Here is a 21,727-nt window from a genome sequence, read left to right as displayed (position 1 = left end):
TCTAACCTAATCTACTTTTCTGGTAAATCATGGATCTAATTTACTGTACAATTTTTTTTTATTCTTTGTGTTATACAATTTATTTATTATCGGAAATAAGCATTATACTCAAAGTATGTTATAATAAATGTTATTCGAAAAAATGATCATTATATTAAATAAGAATTATACAATTTGTTAGTATATTATTTGTTGTTATATGATTCAATAATTATATCAAATGATCGTTATAACGACTAAAAATATATCAAAAAAAGTTATATCGATCGATACGCACCCCTTCGGCGCGTGTAAGGACGAATCGGTATTAATTTATTTATATGTATAATACGGAGTTAGGCACTGGTCCCACTGCGATCTAGTAAGCTATGAGCTATCGACTATAAAAACGAACAAAAGATAAGCACTCCCGTGCAAATAAAAGAGACACGGCGATATTGATAGCCCACCGCTGGGCGAGTATCTATAAACATCGCCGTGTCTCTTTTATTTGCACCTTTGATCTTGTGTACCACGAATTTACCCGAAACTTTTGGAATGGCACTTAGCAATAAAATAAAATAATACCTACATGGAGTTAAATTAATAATTACAGTAAAATTATAATTGTACCGATTGAAACTATCCATTATTATTATTGTTTGTTATAGTGGGCCTTTGTGTGTCACGTCGACCAAGAGAGATCTATTGTGACGGCCCTTTGTGGTTATATATCCTTACTTATGCCCGTTGAATCCAGGAAATTCCAGATTCTTTGGGCTGTAAGGTCTTGTACCTCATAGGGTTGCAGTACCTGCCGCCCTAAGTAGATACTTCTCTTTGACATTAGTGGACCGCAGGAACAAAGGATGTGCATTGCAGTCTCCTCCGTTTCCTGGCAGAACCTGCATGTCGCCTCTTGTTTCAACCCCAATTGGAACATGTGTTTGTTCAGCTTGCAGTGTCCAGTCAATATTCTGGATACCGCGCAGATTTTGTGTCTTTTGAGCCCTATGAGCTCTTTAGCATATCTGCTGTTGAACGGTTTTATTAGGGCTTTCGAGTGTTCTTGTCCTCTCACGAACTTCCACCCATCGATTGCCCTTCTTTTTTCCAGGTTATTTAGCAGAGAATATGCTTCTCGTTTTGTGATTCCACAAAACGGTTCGGGGCCGATCAGGGGTGTGTCTGCGCCCTTTCTAGCAAGTTCGTCTGCTTCGTCGTTTCCGGTAATGTCGGAGTGCCCTGGTACCCATCTAAGTGTGACTTTGTTGGAGTTGGCCAGTGCGTTTAGGTTTGTTTTACAGTTCTGGACTAGCTTTGAGTTGGACTCTAGAGAATCTAGTGCCAGCAGAGCAGCTTGGCTGTCTGAGTTGATGTAGATATGTTGGTGTCTTAGGTTTCTATCCAGGTTAATCTCCACGCATCTGTTAATGGCGAAGACTTCTGCCTGGAAGATTGAGGCCTGTCTGCCCATGCTGACGCTGGCCCTGAGCTTGGGTCTCTCACCATAGATCCCACATCCTACATCATTTTCTTTTTTGGAACCATCCGTGTACCATATGTGGCTTCCCTCTTCGACGTACATTTGGTCGTTAGTCCATTTGTCTCGAGGAGGTATTTCCACCGTGTACAGTTTGGTAAAGTTGCACTCTGTGTATGTGTCATCGGTGGGCATGCTAAGTGTTTTATTTGCAAATACCCAGGCCTTGAGTTTGGCTAGTGCTTGGGAGCGCCATTTTGGCCTATTTAGAGTGCATATCCTGTAGACACACTGCTTGGACTCCTTTTGCACTTGCAGGGGAGTGGTAAAATGTCAAGCAGTGCATCGAGGGCCGCCCCGGTGTCGAGGAGAAGGCACCTGTTGCTGTAATGCAAGCAGTGCGTTGCAGGCTGTTTAAAGCTTGTATTGCTGTCGTTTGGTTGGTTTTGTCCCACCATACTGCGGAGGCGTAGGTGATTATGGGCCTCACTACCGCTGTATATAACCACATAGCAATGTTGGGTCTTAAGCCCCATCTTGCTCCTGCCATTCGACAGCATGACCACAGGGCCATCTTTGCTTTTTGAGTGATGTTTCTCAGGTGAGGGTTCCAAGTCAGCTTTTGGTCGAAAGTGACCCCTAGATACTTGACCTCGACCGAGAATGGTATTATTTGTCCATTCAGTTTTGGTTCTTTTAGTTTTCCGAGGTCCCGTTTCCTTGTAAATGGAACGATTACTGTCTTGCTCGGATTAATGGACAAATCATTTTCTTTACACCATTTGATTATTGTGTTAAGAGCTCCTTGCATTAGATTTGATAATGTAGATAGACAGGGGCCTTTTATAATTATCACAAGGTCGTCGGCGTATCCTTGTGTGTCATAATGTTGGCCTGACAGTATTGCAAGAAGTTGGTCCACTGCTAGGGTCCATAGTAACGGAGACAAGACGCCTCCTTGCGGGCACCCTTTAGTGGTATGAAACTCATGCTCTACCGGGTTTAACGTCAGAGTTGCTACCCTGTTTGAGAGCATGCTGTGAACCCATCTGGTGGTGGTTTCGTCTACACCCTTTGATTTCATACCATTAAGTATGGTTTCTGTGGGCGTGTTGTCGAAAGCACCTTCTACATCAAGGAACGCACATAGAGCGGTTTGCTTGTCCTCTAGGGTTGACTGCACCTTGTCTACCAGGTCGAGTAGGGCAGTCTCCGTGGATTTTCCCTTTTGGTAAGCATGTTGGTTAACACTCAGCGGTCTATCCGCCAGGTATGCCGTCCTAATGTGCTGATCAATGATTCTTTCCATCGTTTTAAGTAGGAACGATGTTAGACTGATCGGTCTGAAGGATTTGGGCTGTGAGTAGTCCTTTTTCCCTGCTTTTGGTATAAAAAGTACCTTGACCTTAGTCCATTGATCTGGTATTATTCCCATTGCAAAACTTGCTCTGAATATTCTGGCCAGATGCGGGAGGAGGAGTTCTTGTCCGTGCTGCAGTAGCGCTGGGAACACTCCATCCATTCCTGCTGACTTAAATGGCTGGAACTTTCTAAGTGCCCATTTAATTTTGTTTGGTCTAAAAATGTTAGTTGCCAAATTCCAGTCTATATTTCGTGCCCTGTGTATTTGAATATTCCTTTGGGCGCATAATAGCTTGTTACTGGTTGTATACGAACCGGGGAAGTGTGTGGTTCTTAGTACTTCTAAGGTTTCCTCCTTTGTGTTCGTAAATGTGCCATCTGGTTTCCTAAGAAGACCGAGATAGTTTGTTGGTGCCTTGGAGAGTATCTTGTGGATTCTCGCTCCTTTATGAGTTTGGGCGATCTCCTCACAGAATTTCCTCCAGGACTTCCTTTTTGCTTTCCTGATTTGTTTGTTATATTCAGTCAGAGCTTTACCATACCTTTTCCATTCCTCTGGCGTGGTCGAGTGATTGAATATGCGACGTGTAGATCTACGGAGGTTTTCTAGTTTTTTGTTCCACCACGTCGTTTTCCTGTTGCAGGTTGACTCCTTCACCGGGCAGTTTAGTTCGTAGGCCCTAATCATGCCTTTTGAGATTTGGTTGACCGCCATGTTGAGAGAGTCTGGTGTTTTGACATATTTTGGGACATCCTTTAGACTTGTTTCAAGGTCTGCCTTGTAGGCTTCCCATGAAGTGTCTTTTGGATTTCTTCGCATAAGTGGTACCGTGTCTATTGATCCTTTAACGCTGAACAAAATATGTCTGTGATCCGACATTGAGTTTTCGCTGCTGACGCGCCAATCGGCTAGGCAGTTTGCTGCCTTTTCAGTAGCGAAGGTAATATCTAATACTTCTTGTCTGGCCCTAGTTACAAAGGTTGGCGTGTTGCCATTATTTAACAAGTGCAGACAATTAGTAAAAATAAATTGGGATAGTAACTCACCTCTTTTGTTGATTCCTGTGCTCCCCCAGATGGTGTGGTGGGCGTTGGCATCACATCCCACAATGAGTTCCGCCTTTTGTGCCTGAGCGTACTCGAGCACTTTAGTCAGTTCTTCTGTGGGATCTTGCTTCTCTCCGGGAAGGTAGGCGGAGCAGACTATTACCTTGAGTGCTCCTCTCCCTTTGAGATCGACATACGCGACTGATATGTCTTCATTGCATAGTTCTGTAACAGGCAAGAAGTTAATGTTTTTGTTAAATACGATGCAGGCTCTTGGTCGAACACCTTTTTCGTAGATTAGTACCTTTCCTGCTCTGTTGAGACCTGATGCCATGTGTTTGGTGTTGATCCATGGTTCTTGTATGAGGGCGATGTCCAGGCCATTTTCGCCAAATACTTTTTCAACGACCGCTGTGGCCGCTACGGCGTGGTGGAGGTTGGCCTGGAGGAATTTCACCCCCCTACCCCTGCTGGCGTCGTCTTGCCTACTTGCCGCGGCGGTGGGCACCGCTGTGCCCCTGGTGGCCGCCTCTGCTCCCCCTACCCCTTGGGCGGTTGTTGCCCCTGTTGCCTCCCCTGGTGGTGAGAAACCGCTGTAGCCCCGAAGGTCCCGGTGTTGGGTTGGCGGTGGTGGAGGTGGACGGAGCCGACCGTTTTGGGCCCGGAGGCACCTTTCGGGCGGGTGTTTGTGGGATGGGTGTTGCAGGGATTTCAGGCTGCGGTGGTGGGGTTTGGGTGTTTTGAGTTTCGGACTGTTGGGCCTGGGAGTGGCCCTTTAGCCGAAACTGGACCTCGCGGAAACCTAGGTTAGCCTTTAGGTCCTTTTTTTGAAGGTTCTCCACAGATTCGTCGTCTAGAGAGAGTGTGACCATGACACCACTCTTGTCGACCTTGGTGTGGAGAATCTTCCACAACTCCGTGTGCAGACCCTGGTTCTGCGCATAGAGTAGAGAAAGGGACTGCTTGACATCTTGCGTCCCAGGAATGAACACCATCCCAATTTTTGGCTTGGGAAGCTCATTTTCGGGGATGACCCTGAGGTTGGCTTCCGGCCAAGGTTTTAGGGAGGGTGTTACTTAAACTATCCATACTAATATTATAAATGGGAAAGTGTGTGTATGTTTGTTTGTCCGTCTTTCACGTCAAAACGGAGCGACGAATTGACGTGATTTTTTAAGTGAAGATAGTTGAAAGGATGGAGAGTGACATAGGCTTCTACTTTTTATCTCTTTTTAACGCGAGCGAAGCCGCGGGCAGAAGCTAGTTAATTATACAGTTAAATTATAATTGCACCGATTAAAAGTATAGCTTATATTTTTAACTGACTCATATTAATACTTATTGCTTGTACAATAAAGACTGCTATTGGTCATTACATGTTAATACAAACAATGTATTGTCGTCATGCACCACACACTATTCGCTTACGATTCACAAGTGTAAGGCGGTTGTCACACTGAATGCCTTTGGATTTGGTCCTAAGGCACTGGCCCCATTAAAAGCTAGTAAGCGACGAGCTTTGTGTGTGGGCGGCACTTTCAGCGGGGAGCGGTATTGGCCATACTGTACGATAGTACTCTTTATTACACTGTGACACAGCGGGACAAATCTCTACTGGGGGACAATTGTGACTAATCCATTTGTTCCATTATTAAAATTATTTGATTTGTTTTTATACATAAATTTAATTAAATAGTATTTATTAACAACACATTACAATAAATACGTAGAAAAGATAATTTCTCTCTAACGTAAAGCACACCATCCTTCTTGCATTCATTACCATGCAAAGAAATTCATAACTTAAAATGATTGATGACTAATGATTAATAATTTACAATAAAACAATTTGTGATCACCCTATATGGAGCGTGACGTCAAATTGACGTCATCGGCACGAAAAGTACGCTCCCTGCTACTTAATAATGCAAACATTGTAAAGTATGAAAAAAATGGACCAGTTACATTTGCCCAAGTCGAGATTTGCCCCGCTGTACCTTATTCGCTTTTGGTGGGAACATTACCTATAGGTAAAATCGCGTGAATGTATGCATGTTTGCACAAGTGGGAATCCAGTGTTTTGGACGTTTCGAGAAGCCTTGAACAGATATTGTTTGTGCACGCAGGCTTATACGTATATTACTTATTTAGGTAGGTACTACTTTAATTGAGCCAGTTAAGGCCGTTCCCTGCGCCAATGACCTTCGATTTGAATCCATTGATGTTATGATAGTTTCTAAAACCTATCATATTAACAGCATCGTCTTTAAACAAAATAGTATCTCATAACTCCTCAGCTCATTGTGTCTGTGGTATTTGGCATCAAAGTTGAAGAATTTTAAGGTCAAAAACTAGTTATTTGGTAATAACTTTTGTTTTAATTACTTTAAAATTAAAATCTTGTATTTTTAGAAAAGTCAAAGGTAAATCCAAACATGTCGAGTTCATGGGTATTATCCGTATTATATTAACCCTTCAAATATCGATAAAATTGCAAGTTTAACTCAATCCTCTTTGGTACAGTCAACCAATTGGAACCCTAGGCCACTCTACAACCATGTCAAAATGACAAGCAGTAAGAGATTTCTTACAATCTGATTTATAACGTCACTGAGACATAGTTCTACAGTGGCCTAGGGTTCCAATTGGTTGACTGTGCATAACTATTGATTGTATTTAGACGATACGGTAGGGGTCAATTCTCCATACAAACGCTCTCGACTATTTCCTCCCTGGTTTTTGAAGATAGAGCAATGATTTTTTTAACACAGATTGTTATTATTTTTATCTGTGTCGGACCGTTTTGATTTTTTTGATATTCTGCTTCTTAAAGATTCTAGAGCCAATCAAAAATTTCCAAAAACGGCCTTTTTCATTGTGGTGCAAAAAAAGGTGTGATATCTCAAGATTGGTAACAATTAACCAAAAAAGCTAAACGGTCCGACATAGATTATTTCATTGTTATTCAGATTCTCAGATTTCGTTCCGATTGATTAAGTTTTGATGGAGGAAAGAGTCGAGAGCGGAACCTCGATTTTAAAGATTTTTTGAAATATCTTTTGACTGAGTTGTTCTTAATGGACAATTTTTTTTCGATAAATCTAGTTAATAACATTTGTATATTTAACTAAAATTCCCAAGTTGAAAGGGGGGCTCCTTTCCATTTTAGCATTTTCGCTACCGTATCCTCTTAAAGGAATTTATGAACCCATTAGAAAAATATGTAAATCGAAGTATTCGATAAAGAATATTTTATTGTTTACTTACATAACAATAGGTTATTATCAATTATTATTCAATCTATAACACGCAGTTTTAATTAAAATCCAATCACCTTTGTTCTTGTAAATAATTTTAACATCTCCGTATGATCGTGACCCTGACTCAATTACATCATTTTACAGTACATATGGTTTTATTTTACCGCACTAGTGCGCAAAGTATTACTTTACGTGCCTATGTCGAAACTAAATTGTCATACGTTCAGTAAAATTTTGTACAGTACAACCAATTATCAACAAAATCGTACAGCTGCGTTCGTGACCAACAAAATGGTCCCGACGGAAGACCAGCGCTGACCCTCGGGTTAGCATTTTATGCTGAGTCGGGACCATTTCGTGGTAACTTATATGTTTAATTTCTTTTATTTGCTGTTTCTGTTTTCTTACTTGTGTATTTTGTAGTTATCACGAATAAATAATTGATTGATTGATTGATTGATTGATAGAATTAATGAATGATTTATTAATAAGAACTTACATAATGTACAATAGGCTAGTTTCCTATACTTAAAATATTTTATGCAGTGCACGAAATAAAACACCACATAAGTAGAAGAAAAATATGGACAGTACAAATCGTTTTGACAGTTCTTAAAAACCACTTGTATATTCTTGTTGCAATGACATCACAAAAGGGTAGTTTAGGGAGTAAATAGCACGGTGGAACAAAATGATACAGAAATAATAAGATAAGATAAGAATACATTAATTTCATCAGAAAAAAAAATAATTTTACTTAAGCTTATTGTCTATTAAGTAATATAATTAGCATTGCATAATGTTTAAGGTATTTGTAGTTTTGTTTACATATCTAAAGTTTGACTCGTGCCATTGCGAATATAATTGTACATATACATGTATACGTGTATGTATTTGTTTATAATAATATATACGTGAGCCGTTGCGAATACGTGCATTTGCATTTCAAATAGATTAGACATTTCAAGGCCTTGAGATCTTACATATCATTTAGGTAAGCGGCCATTTTTCTTTTCTAGGAGTCATCAAAGTGTCATCTCTTCTCATTACTAAGAAAGACCAATTTATTAAATATTTTTCGAGGTGGTGTAGCGATCCAACACGTCAGCCGCGATAGCTGGAGACCCGGGTTCGACTCCCGGCTTCGCCACCAGTGGGCTAGATCGCTTTTTCTTTAGTGTATGATATCTATTTCAGTTTATAATTTGTTGCACAGTTTTTTTTGTATAAATAATAAATTAAAATAAAGAAAGCATGTAACAGGGTATGTGTAAAAATGTCCAAATATAACAAAACAAATTCTTAATTATAATGTGACCAATATAGCATAGCGAATGATTTTTATATAATAGCCTGCTTACGCAAATTTCCTGAAACCAGTTGCTCTGTTACCTGATACATATAATGAAAATAGAAAAATATGAATTAATACGAGAATAACTTTGCCGATATATCTCTTTCTCTTACTTACCTATTCAAGGCTGCGCTACGAACGCTGTGTTGGATCTATATCCCCACGCACGCCGGGCTCGAAAGACCCGAGAGTTGGCCGACAGTTATAACGGAGAAACAAATAATAATAATGTTGACACGCAAATCAATTCATAGAAAGAGTAATATCGTCACTACTTTTAAAAAATCTCGTATCTCACGCTGTTCCACAAAGTTAAAACGCAGTAAGTCTATATGCTTTCCATACATACTTACTACACTTTTCTTTTTATTGACAGACGAAGATACTAGTATTTTTAAAAGTAGTGACGATATGTAGTTATTTATTATACAAGTGCAAGGTTGTATTCTAACGCTGAGTGTGGAATTCGAGAATAGAATCCTGAACTTGGCGAGTTTTTCAACACACTAGAAGTAAAATACATTTGCACCCGTGTGCAGCACAAAACTTTTCCCCTCTTGATATCGAGGAAAGTACAACGCAAGAAACGCATTTATCATAATCCGTTTCCATACTTTTATTTCATGAGTAACTATCGCGGTAACCGAAGACTATATTTTAAAGCAGAAAATTGGACTAAGTATACTCAAGGTAAAATTACTTAATCCACTAGTGGATAAAATGCGTTTTTACCCTCTGGCGTTAAATAATAAAAAACGTGTTTCCGAGCTAGTGAGTAGTAAGTCACTTCAAATTCTCTTTGTTCAATAACATGGCATTTATTGCAACTAAATAATATTTCCCTATGATTCCAGCCACCACCGCCCTTACAACCCCAGTGTCCGTCACGCAGATCCCACTGCTGGGCGTCAACGGCTCCGGGATATACAAGGGGAACACCTCGGTACCCAAAGTCAGCGACCCCATACTGGCCGATGACAGTAAGTGGCCAAACCACAGAACTATATCTCATACGATTGTAGCCACCACAGCCCTAACGACCCCACAGATCCCACTGCTGGGCGTGGACGGCTCCGGGATATACAAGGGGAACACCTCGGTACCCAAAGTCAGCGACCCCATACTGGCCGATGACAGTAAGTGGCCAAACCACAGAACTATATCTCATACGATTGTAGCCACCACCGCCCTAACGACCCCACAGATCCCACTGCTGGGCGTGGACGGCTCCGGGATATACAAGGGGAACACCTCGGTACCCAAAGTCAGCGACCCCATACTGGCCGATGACAGTAAGTGACCAAACCACAGAACTATATCTCATACGATTGTAGCCACCACAGCCCTAACGACCCCACAGATCCCACTGCTGGGCGTCAGCGGCTCCGGGATATACAAGGGGAACACCTCGGTACCCAAAGTCAGCGACCCCATACTGGCCGATGACAGTAAGTGACCAAACCACAGAACTATATCTCATACGATTGTAGCCACCACCGCCCTAACGACCCCACAGATCCCACTGCTGGGCGTCAACGGCTCCGGGATATACAAGGGGAACACCTCGGTACCCAAAGTCAGCGATCCCATACTGACCGATGACAGTAAGTGGCCAAACCACAACTATACTACAACTCGGACACTGGCGATCAAATATATGAAAGAGGCGCGTTCCTAGCACATAGTCTAAGCTCGTGTAGGTGAACGCGTACCATGCTTGTATGAGTGAAATATGACAGGCCGACTATTCGCGTTTTTGACAGGCGGTAACTGTGAGGTAACCGAGAGGGGGTGGGCGGCACTTTCAGTGGGGAGCGGGAGTGGCCATACTGTACGATAGTACTCTTTATTATACTGTGACTACACAGGGTATTCGCACAGTGTAAGGACGACTCAGTAGTTACTCTCCGGCAGCGGCGACGCTAAAGGTACCTACTGCGTTCGAAAGTAAGATGTTGTTATTTAATACTATTAACTATAAGTACTCGTATTAATATAATAATACCACATTATATCACTCAGACAACACAAAAAATATCAGTATGCATATTATTCTTATCCACGTTTATCCAAATCCGCTTGCATGTGTTGCGTATGTACACGACGCGCTTGTGTGCACCGCGCGGCGTACATTTGTTGGAAGTGTTGTTACTGGTTTTATACTGTGGTATTCGGCACATGACCCAACAAAATGTTTTGGTCGATTTGTGTCATTTCCTTCCTTTTCATTCTTGGAACCTTGGTCCTAGGAGTCATGGTTCTGGCGAGATACAATCACCGTGATAAGACGTTTCTTAGACCAACTTTTGCTGGTTTTCCGAGACAGGTATTAATTTATCTGATGAGTGACTGTCGCGTTTTATTTTCAGATATAACTACTACTAATTTCGAGCATCAAGCGGACGTTATTGAAGCTCAGAAGAATATCAGCAATTTGACTTACGTAAGTGATCGAATGCACATAATACGCACCTTTGGCGGTGTAACACAGTAAAATAGAAATAATATCGTCCTTACTTCCTGTTCTTTCCTTTAAAACAGTGTGTGATATGGCCAGCACTGTAGTAAAAATGTATGTTTGTTGTAAATCTGGCCCGACTCTAAAATTCCTTCATGGCCCCCGATGAAAAAAGTTTGCCCACCACTGGTCTAACATGACAGCTGTCGCAAGTTTCTTCACGTCCAAACCGCTGAACCAATGTGGTTACTGGTGTCAATTTTGTAAAATAGATGGCAAACTAGCAAACAAATCGAATTATAGTATTTATAGCTATCAATCATCGCATTCATCGCCAACCGTGGACACCCGAAACACCAGAAGGGTTGTAGGTGCGCCAGCTTTTCAGATGAGAGTTCGTTCTATTCTTGAAATTTTTACACGTTCACTACCAGGGGCTTGTACCTTTCGAGAAACGGGCCACAGGGGCCCATTACTCGAAGCTACAAGTTACAATTTACAAGCGGTTGTCAATGTCTAATATGACAAGTTGGAAAGAGACTTCCGCTTGTAACTTGTAACTTTCAGTTTTGAGAATGGAACGAGTTTACGTGATGTTTCCGTATATTTAATAGGCATTATTTATAAGTATATGCTTATAAACCATTTTATTTTATTTTTTTATAATTTTAACACTAGATTTATATAGACCGTCAACCAAATCTTGTCACTAGAAAAAGGCGGCAAATTTGAAAAATCGCGGGCTAGCAACACTAGTTTTGAAAATCGGTGGAAATTCGCGTGTCATTTGTATCTTATCTATGGAAATCTCCGTCCTACCAAAAAGAGAAATAACTAGCACATATCCGTCCCTTTTTAATACATTATCTAATTCGTAAGGAAGGAGCGAGCCCCTTGAAAAAAAAATATCTGTGGCTGTTCGACGTACATTGCTGGTTTTTGTACGTTTCATAGGGATACCATACTTTAGTTTGATGTACATTGCTACTGCCAAAATTTGGTTGACAGGCTATAGTAGAACTAGCTTTTGCCCGCAGGTTCGCTCGCGTTAAATTCGAAAATTGCAGAGTGCTCCATACAAACTTACACCCCCCATTTTAGGGAAATGATGGTTAGAAAGAGACAAAAAGTAGCCTATGACACTCTCCATCCTTTCAAATATCTCCACTTAAAAAATAACGTCAATTCGTCGCTCCGTTTTGCCGTGAAAGACGGACAAACAATCAGACACACACTTATCCCATTTATAATATTGGTATGGCTAAAATCTTCCGTTTTCAGGACAACTACGTGTTCTACAACAGCACGTTCATAGGCAACGTGACCTTCTTCCAAGAGCACTGGGCGAACATCACCAAGTCGAAGCCGGACATTCACGCGGTGCTCAGCAACTCGCACAGGCGAGCTACGGTAACAACTTACTTTTGTACACTCAAACATATCGTCACTACTTTAAAAAAATCTTGTATCTTCGTCTGTCAATGAAAAGAAAATTGTAGTAAGTATGTATGGAATGCATATAGACTTACTGCGTTTTAACTTTGAGGAGCAGCGTGAGATACGAGATTTTTTCAAAGTAGTGACGATATACATGTACAGCAGTGGCGGCGCGCTCATACAATCCAATTCCCACCGAGTTGCCCTTGATGTTCCGCAACAAATACCAAAGTTACAAACCACCATTGAAATGAAAAAATATATATTATAATAGTTATAATTAAAACATTACGTATTGCCTCACAAATAATAACACCATTTGCTTGTTCCTAAAATTATCGGGCGCGCGAACGCGAAGTGAAGCTACTTATGCCTAAGCTTTCATATTCATTCATGGTCACTCCACACAGATACAAAAATCACGCACACGCTGATAAAGACAGCCCGCTCAACTAAACTCCAAAGCAACTCTGCTTCTTATCGAGTTATTCATTTGAATAAAAACCGTAAACAATGCGTTATAAGGTTTATATTTGAAAACACGCACATACACATTCACAAAGTCCGCGCGTGTGAGTGTTTGCCTATCGCGAACTCCTATGTACGTAATTTGGGCGCAACTATCTCTTTTACTCTACTCATAGCAGGATTGAGATGACAGAGAAGGGTGACCGCCATTTGCGAACACATAAACAGCCAAGCGCACAACATTCGATGGCTCGCACTTGTTCATTTGAATTTAAAGCTTCGAGTGAAACAAATAAGATTGATATCACAGTGTAATAATTGCATGCTAAATATTGCCATACTAAAATTATAAATGTATTAATGGGTAAAATTTTATTGCGTTTTGTTATCGCACATATATTTATTTTAAATAAAAGCCTTTAAATATTGATAGTTTCTATTAAAAAACCGAGAATCTTATTTAATTTAAGTTTAGTAATGTGATAATGAACGTTTCTTCATCAGATATACTTTGTATGAAAAGGTTTTTAAATTCGTGGGTGAAAATGGAATAATATCACTGCAACACTTGCGTCCCGCTTGTTACCGAGGTTTCATGTGCTTTCAAATGTTTTGTGTTATCCTCTCAGTTTTTTTTATTAACTTGCTCATTACGTGCAATATATCAGTGAAATTTTAATTATTTGGAGTGTTTCGGTGTCGTGTTTTAGTGACAGTGCAAGCCAGAGTTTCAAGGTTAGATACTACCTGTTTTTTAGAGATAGGACTTTCTTTGGTTTGTTTAGTAATGGCAGCGTTAATTCATTTTGACTGTTGTATAATAGATTACTTACTAAATGAATCAACACGTTTTTCGACGCAAACATTCGAAATAAAGAAATGTATTGTCACGCGAGGCCGTGATCGTCCAGACTTAAATATAAGTTATAAGCGGAGAGATGGCTTTTTAAGCGCTTTCATAGCGGACTGTATGATAAATGCACTTGGATGGGCGCCTATGGTACCTAATATTAAGGTAGGTTGCGTTTTTTAGGGTTCCGTAGTCAACTAGGAACCCTTATATATATAGTTTCGCCATGTCTGTCTGTCTGTCCGTCCGTCCGTCCGTCCGTCCGTCCGTCCGTCCGCGGATAATCTCAGTAACCGTTAGCACTAGAAAGCTGAAATTTGATACCAATATGTATATCAATCACGCCAACAAAGTGCAAAAATAAAAAAAGGAAAAAAATGTTTTATTAGGGTACCCCCCCTACATGTAAAGTGGTGGCTAATATTTTTTTTCATTCCAACCCCAACGTGTGATATATTGTTGGATAGGTATTTAAAAATGAATAAGGGTTTACTAAGATCGTTTTTTGATAATATTAATATTTTCGGAAATAATCGCTCCTAAAGGAAAAAATGTGCGCCCCCCCCCCCCTCTAACTTTTGAACCATATGTTTAAAAAATATGAAAAAAATCATAAAAGTAGAACTTTATAAAGACTTTCTAGGAAGATTATTTTGAACTTGATAGGTTCAGTAGTTTTTGAGAAAAATACGGAAAACTACGGAACCCTACACTGAGCGTGGCCCGACACGCTCTTGGCCGGTTTTAATTTTTTGCTCTGTGTTGCCTTCCAAATATATTCACGCGCCGCCACTGATGTACAGTCAACCAATTGGAACCGTAGGCCACTCTACAACCATGTCAAAATGACAAGCAGTAAGAGATTGCCTACAATCTGATTTATAACGTCACTATGACATAGTTCCACAGTGGCCTAGGGTTCCAATTGGTTGACTGTACGGTGGCCTAGATGGCGTTACATTTTTGGGGAGGGATGGCGTTAATATTAATATTTGACATTTTAATAAGCTTGATATATAGTTAAGAATTTGGGCCAATTTGTCAAAACGGAGGTTCAAATGTTTTAAGCCTGTGTCGAGAGATGGCAGTCTATTCACTGTGATTACACATTTTACTTTGACAGTAACTGTATAGTATCAAAGAGGATCAAGTATTACAGACCTCAGTTTTAACAATTTGGCCCATATTCTTAGCTTGATATGTGTTAAAAAGTCAAATTAATATTAGTGTCATCTAGCCGAGCCTCCCCCAAAGGTGTAACGCCATCAAGTCACCATACCTTTTTCTGTGTGGTTCTGAGGTACGTTTCTTAGAGTTTATCTGTCTATACGGAGTTACATACGTCTTCGATAGTATGTATAGTATAGAATGATATGCAATTTTTTTACAGTGCACAGAGAATACCGCAGACATAGATGTCGATTACCAGGCGCATATTGATGCGCTTTTCAACGAACACGAAAAGAAAGATAAAAAGAAAAGATTGCAACTGAACGGAACTGTTAGTTTTATCGACGTTTGTTAGATAGAAAGACGTAGCTTGTAGGACCGTAGTAACCATAAAGGAATAACTAAGGGAAGAGTAGTAACTCAATACATCAGTAAATGCGGGTTATTTGTAGTGACATCTAGCGACAAAAGAAAAAGTGGAAGGGTCAGTTGGAAGTGGAAGACCTACAATACAAATACTCTTTATTGCACACCTCAATACACGAAACAACTTAGCAAGTATAAACAACAACTTAAGAGGTAAAACAAGAGGCAGTCTTATCGCTAAAGAACGAACGAAACAAAAAAAAGGCTAAAGCTAAAGGCTAAAGGCGAACTTTTCTTGTTTAAAATCGGGGAAATATTGCAAAAAGGCCAGGTCAGAAGTACGCGAAACCGACGAGCGTGTATGAGAAACGTTATGAAAGTGTGTGAAGCGAAAGTGATTTGTCAGGATCGTAGTAAATGGAAATCCGTGATCTCTGCCTACCCCCCTGGGAAACAGGTGTGATTGTATGTATGTATGTATCAAGCGACAATCACGCGTCAAATAGCGTAAATTATCAGTACCACTACTCGATACTAGGTGTCAACAGTGTCTCGTCGGCCAAAAATGTTATATTAGAACAGTTTACAACTTATATTACAAGCAGAAGGAATTGAAAACAGAACACTGATTAATAAAAGTAATATTAGCTGAAAATTGGTGAGCATTAGACTTCGTTCGTCGCGACATCTAATGACAAGTAGCAGCACTGACAATTGACGCTATTTGACGCGTGATTGTCGGTAGATGTCACTACAAATAACCCGCATTTACTGATGTATGGAGTGAAAACTCTTCCACTTATTCCTCTATGGTAATAACAGTAAAATATGCAATCTACATCATCATCCTCCTCGCGTTATCCCGGCATTTGCCACGGCTCATGGGAGCCTGGGGCCCGCTTTGACAACTAATCCCAAGATTTGGCGTAGGCACTAGTTTTCGAAAGCGACTGCAATCTACATACCAGGGTATTTTTCAAAATAAATATCGAATTTCACCAGATCTGGACGTGTTTGGGCTCATTCTTCTCAGAATCACGAGCTGATTCGATCCCGACGATAAAAAAATGTGTCCTCTTTTTTCTTCATTTACGTCACGATTTTAGTATGAACTTACTACGAGCGTGACGTATTGGAAACTTGAATTTTGTATGGAAAATTTGGGACACATTTTTTTATCGTGTATTTTTCTTATAATTATCTGATGCTTTATTTCGTGTATGGTATAAAATTATTTTATTTTAAGTACAGTCAAGTTACCTATTCTGTGCCTATTTTTGGGCTGATAATAGGCTAGTTTCCTATACTTAAAATGAAATATTATATGCAGCGCACGAAATACACACACCACATAATTATAACAAAAATATGGATAGTATTTATATTTAAAAATAATTTATATTTAATAAGTCAAAGAGAAAGATGAAAGTAAATGAATTGACCGTGACGTCACTCCTCAGTATTTCATAGTAATTCCATATTAGCAAATCGTTTTGAAAGTTCTTAAAAAAAAGCTGATTTGACTAGTAGGAAACTAGCCTATTGTAGTAGACTGATGGTAATAATAGTAGTACACTTATACTTTAGTTACAACTTAGAATTAGTATAATCAATGGTAATTTCAATTCGATTTTAAATCTTTTGTAATAATGTGTACTTAACACAGCATAAGCGAGTGTACAAGTTCCTAATGGGTAGGCAACGCGCATGTGACACTCCTTGAGTTGCAGGCGTCCATAGGTTACGGTGACCGTCCATCAGGCGGACCGTATGCTTGTTTGCCACCGATATAGTATAAAAAAAATGATATGACGTGTAACGGCCCAGCCACGACATTGGTCTAAGCGCGACAGCGGTGAGCGGCAGCCATACGTGCGAATGAAAAGTCCCATCGCTGTGTCTCGCTCCAATGTATGGCAGCCGCTCACCGCTGTCGCGCTTAGACCAATGTCGTGGTTGAGCCGTAAAAGTCCCTGTGGCCTATTTGCTGAATAAATGATTTTGAATGATAACAGTCGTAATTTTATTTTATTTTATTTTATTTAATCTTGGGAAACAAACAAGCAAACTATTACATCAACAAAAAGAGATAATTTAGGTAATACATAGCCAAAACAGTTTCCACTTATAACTAATAAAATGTGTGATTGCTCAGACAAGACTTAAGTTATTAGGTTACTAACAGATACTTCGTCATAAGAGTCGTAGCGTAATACTTTAGTTAGAACTTAGAATTAGTATTATCAATTGTAATTTCAGTTGTATATTGATGTGTAAAAGTGCCCCTGTGGTATATTTCCTGAATAAATGATTTGTAATTTGTAACCAATACGTCGTTCCGCAGACCCTGAAGCTGTCATTCCCGTTCCCCTTCTACGGCCACCCGCTGCACAACATCACCGTGGCCACCGGAGGCTTTCTCTACACCGGGGAACACGTGCACAACTGGCTCGCTGCCACTCAGTACATCGCTCCTCTCATGGCCAACTTCGACACCACACTCACTGTGGACAGCTGCGTCAAGATGTTTGACGATGGTGAGCACACACAGACACGGGACATGTCCACAACTGGCTCGCGGCCAGTACATCGCTCCTCTCATGGCCAACTTCGACACCACACTCACTGTGGACAGCTGCGTCAAGATGTTTGACGATGGTGAGCACACACAGACACGGGACATGTCCACAACTGGCTCGCGGCCAGTACATCGCTCCTCTCATGGCTTCGACACCACACTCACTGTGGACAGCTGCGTCAAGATGTTTGACGATGGTGAGCACACACAGACACGGGACATGTCCACAACTGGCTCGCTGCCACTCAGTACATCGCTCCTCTCATGGCCAACTTCGACACCACACTCACCGTGGACAGCTGCGTCAAGATGTTTGACGATGGTGAGCACACACAGACACGGGACATGTCCACAACTGGCTCGCGGCCAGTACATCGCTCCTCTCATGGCTTTGACACCACACTCACTGTGGATAACTGCGTCAAGATGTTTGACGATGGTGAGCACACACAGACACGGGACATGTCCACAACTGGCTCGCTGCCACTCAGTACATCGCTCCTCTCATGGCCAACTTCGACACCACACTCACCGTGGACAGCTGCGTCAAGATGTTTGACGATGGTGAGCACACACAGACACGGGACATGTCCACAGCTGGCTCGCGGCCAGTACATCGCTCCTCTCATGGCCAACTTCGACACCACACTCACTGTGGACAGCTGCGTCAAGATGTTTGACGATGGTGAGCACACACAGACACGGGACATGTCCACAGCTGGCTCGCGGTCAGTACATCGCTCCTCTCATGGCTTCGACACCACACTCACTTTAACGTGTACAACAGCAGCGACTGATCCATACAACCTGATTACTACAGGCTTTCCTAAAATTGATTATCTAATGTTAAGATAGGTTTCTTTTTGCTCAGTGTTACCTAACAGAAATTTTCACCAGCCGCCACTGTGTGCACACACACACACACACACACACACACACACACACACACACACACACATAGACATGTCCGCTACTCTAACATTCAGACAAAAAAGTGCACACTACTTCAGAAACCGAACGTTAGCATAGAGGAATAAGTCAGGGTAGAGTTGTACTCCATCAGTAAACGCGGGTTATTTGTATAGGCATAGTTAAGTGACATCCGGCGACAATCACGCGTCAAATAACGTGAATTATCTGTACCACTACTCGATACTAGGTGGCAACTGTGTCTCGTCCGCCAAAAATGTAATATTAGAATAGTTTGCAACTTAAATTACAAGCAGAAGGAATTGAAAACAGACTGATTAATACTATATCGTCTACGTTCTAGTTCTAATCTTGCACTGGCAACACCTCATCATAAATCCCGTGCGTATAGTAAATCTTTTGCAGTGCGAGCGGTTCAACTTTGGAATGAGTTGCTTCCGTCCTTAAGGAAATCGCAGTCCGTTGCCTCGCTCAAGGGGCAGTTAAAAAAGCTGTGGCTATCGGAACATGGATGACTTGTTTGTAACTAGTTATAGATACTATATATAAATATATATTTATTTACTATATATATTGTTATATATTCTTTATATTTGATGTACCTTTTATTCCAATTTTATTTTATTATTTTTTGTTTTAGTCTCTTTTATATTTTTATGGGCTTTCCTATAAACTGTTGTACTAAGTGCTATATTTGTCTACCATTCTTCATCACATTTCACCTACTCAAAGGTTAGCTGGAAGAAATCCCTTAAAGGGATAAGTTCGCCTTTGTACTGTCTATCCTGTGTCATATTTGTGTTTTGTACAATAAAGAGTTTATACATACATACATACATACTATAGTAATATGAGCTAAAAATTGGTGAGCATTAGACTTTTCGTTCGTCGCGACATCTATTGACATCTATAACTTACGCTAGTTGATGCGTGATTGTCGCTAGATGTCACTTAACTATGCCTATACAAATAACCCGCATTTACTGATGTATGGAGTTACCACTTCTCCCTCACTTATTCCTCTATGACGTTATCTACCGTTCTTGGTTGCGAGAGTTTTTACAGGTTACTTGCAATATCTGGGCAACCGAGCTTCGCTCGGTTCTGTTTCGTATCCTTGACATGTGTCGCCATCTAGTTCAAAAATGAATAGTACCTACATCGAGCGAAAGAATTCTCAGCCTTAACAACACAACTACTCCACACGAGATGGCGTGCATTTCGCCACAAAAACTCAAATAGTGTATTTTCTATTCGTTTTAGCCTTGACCTGTGTCGCCATCTAGTGTTTGCAATAAATAGTACTTACATCGACCGAAAGAATTCTGTCTTAACAGTACAACTACTGCACACGAGATGGCGCGCGAAGAAAAACGCATGAAAACTCGAAAATTCGCGTTTTCCGGGACCTAAGGATAAGTTAGACCGATTTTTCACCCCCAAAAACCCCCATATAACAAATTTCTGCGAAATCGTTAGAGCGGTTTCCGAGATCGTCAGTGTAAATAAATATATATATATAAATAAATAAATAAATAAATAAATAAATATACAAGAATTGCTCGTTTAAAAGTATAAGATAAAGACAAGTTCATTTCATCCTATTGGTAAACGACAATGTGTTTTACTTGAGAACATTACTTAATTGACAAATTTACTTCACAGGCGAGAAATTCACCGCCCTGTGGGAGAACGTCAACCTCCGCGAGGACAAAACAAAGAACTTCACGTTCGCCGCCACACTGTACAAGAACGGGGACATTACGTTCGCGTACAAGGACATCCCGATCCCGGTGCAGCTGATCAACGACAACGAGCATCCGGTCAAAGTGGGCATCTCCGACGCCTACCTCACCGACCGCATGATGTTCTGTGAGTGCCGCAGCTCTTACTACTAGGAATACTACAACATTACTAGGATTTATCGTGACAAGCTTACTAAACTTACTAGGTTGGACTCCGGTTGCAAATAGAAAAAAAAAATATTTTTTTTCAGAATTATGAAAAAAAACCGAGCATCATGGTTTTTTTTCTAAATATGGTTTTTTTTTCAGATGAACAAATAATTCGACAATAACGGATTTTCGTGACTTGTAACATGTTTCAATAACAATAACTTACATTTTAATTCGATTAACATTCAGTATACAAACGTTTATTGGGGAATCCCCGATGCTGCGTGCAGAGAGGAGAGGCGGTCGTGTTGCCAACAGTAAATAGTGATAACTACCAACTACAGATTTCGTAAATGTTACTTTTATAAGACCAGAACTTAAAGTTATTTGATTAAATTCGTTTAATAGTTAACATCAAGTCTAAAAAACCGTAAAAAAGTATCAACTGCTTTGCAAATTTTGAGATTTCGTACTTTAGAAAAAACATACTCCAGAAAGAAACTTTTTTTTCACGGTTTTTTTTTTCATGTTTTTTTTTCAAGCCAGAAAAAAAAACCGTTTTTTGCAACCCTAGGTTGGACGAAAATTAATAATTTAGCAGAATTTCTAGGTTTTATAATTACTACTTTACCAAAATTACTAGGTTTTATACTTACTAATTTGACAGAAATACTAGATTTTATAATTACACATTTTACAAAAATTACTAGGTTGACAAAATTACTAAATTTAACAAAATTACTATGTTTTAAAATTAGTAAAATACAAAAATTACTTATTTACTCAGATGACTAGGTTGTAAAATGACGAATTTACTAAAAATACTCTGCTGTATAAAATGACTCATTTACTAAAAATGCTAGGTTTAATAATGACTCATGACAAGTGACTAATTAAAAACCGACCGCATGATGTTCTGTGAGTCTGTCTGTCTGTCGGTTAAACCAGGACAAATTATGCCATAGCATAAGGCACTGGTCCCTCCAAAAGCGTCCAGTAGTTCATCGCTCGGCGACGAACTTGCTCGCGCTATCATAGCGTCTCTTTTATTTACACGGGAGCTCTATCGCTGATAAGTAGCCATACACGC

At 40.2% G+C, this 21,727-nt stretch overlaps 1 protein-coding gene across 2 annotated transcripts in view; it reads left to right on the top strand.

Annotated features, from left to right (window-relative positions):
* LOC125240886 (plexin domain-containing protein 2) overlaps positions 1-21,727 on the top strand; it is a 61,983-nt gene that overhangs the window by 24,473 nt on the left and 15,783 nt on the right. Inside the window, exons 3-8 of one of the 2 annotated variants that reach the window (XM_048149035.1) lie at positions 9,340-9,465; positions 10,855-10,928; positions 12,225-12,353; positions 17,579-17,701; positions 18,428-18,497; positions 20,408-20,614. In XM_048149035.1, the coding sequence (XP_048004992.1) occupies positions 9,340-9,465; positions 10,855-10,928; positions 12,225-12,353; positions 17,579-17,701; positions 18,428-18,497; positions 20,408-20,614 (729 nt within the window). Of the gene's footprint in view, positions 1-9,339; positions 9,466-10,854; positions 10,929-12,224; positions 12,354-17,578; positions 17,772-18,427; positions 18,498-20,407; positions 20,615-21,727 lie in introns of both variants that reach the window. The other variant, XM_048149033.1, reaches the window with a different exon arrangement.

The sequence above is a fragment of the Leguminivora glycinivorella genome, chromosome Z (assembly GCF_023078275.1).
Source record: "Leguminivora glycinivorella isolate SPB_JAAS2020 chromosome Z, LegGlyc_1.1, whole genome shotgun sequence".
NCBI lineage: Eukaryota > Metazoa > Arthropoda > Insecta > Lepidoptera > Tortricidae > Leguminivora > Leguminivora glycinivorella.
The sequence above is the reverse complement of the archived record's forward strand: the minus strand, read 5'-3'. Positions and strand labels throughout refer to the sequence as shown.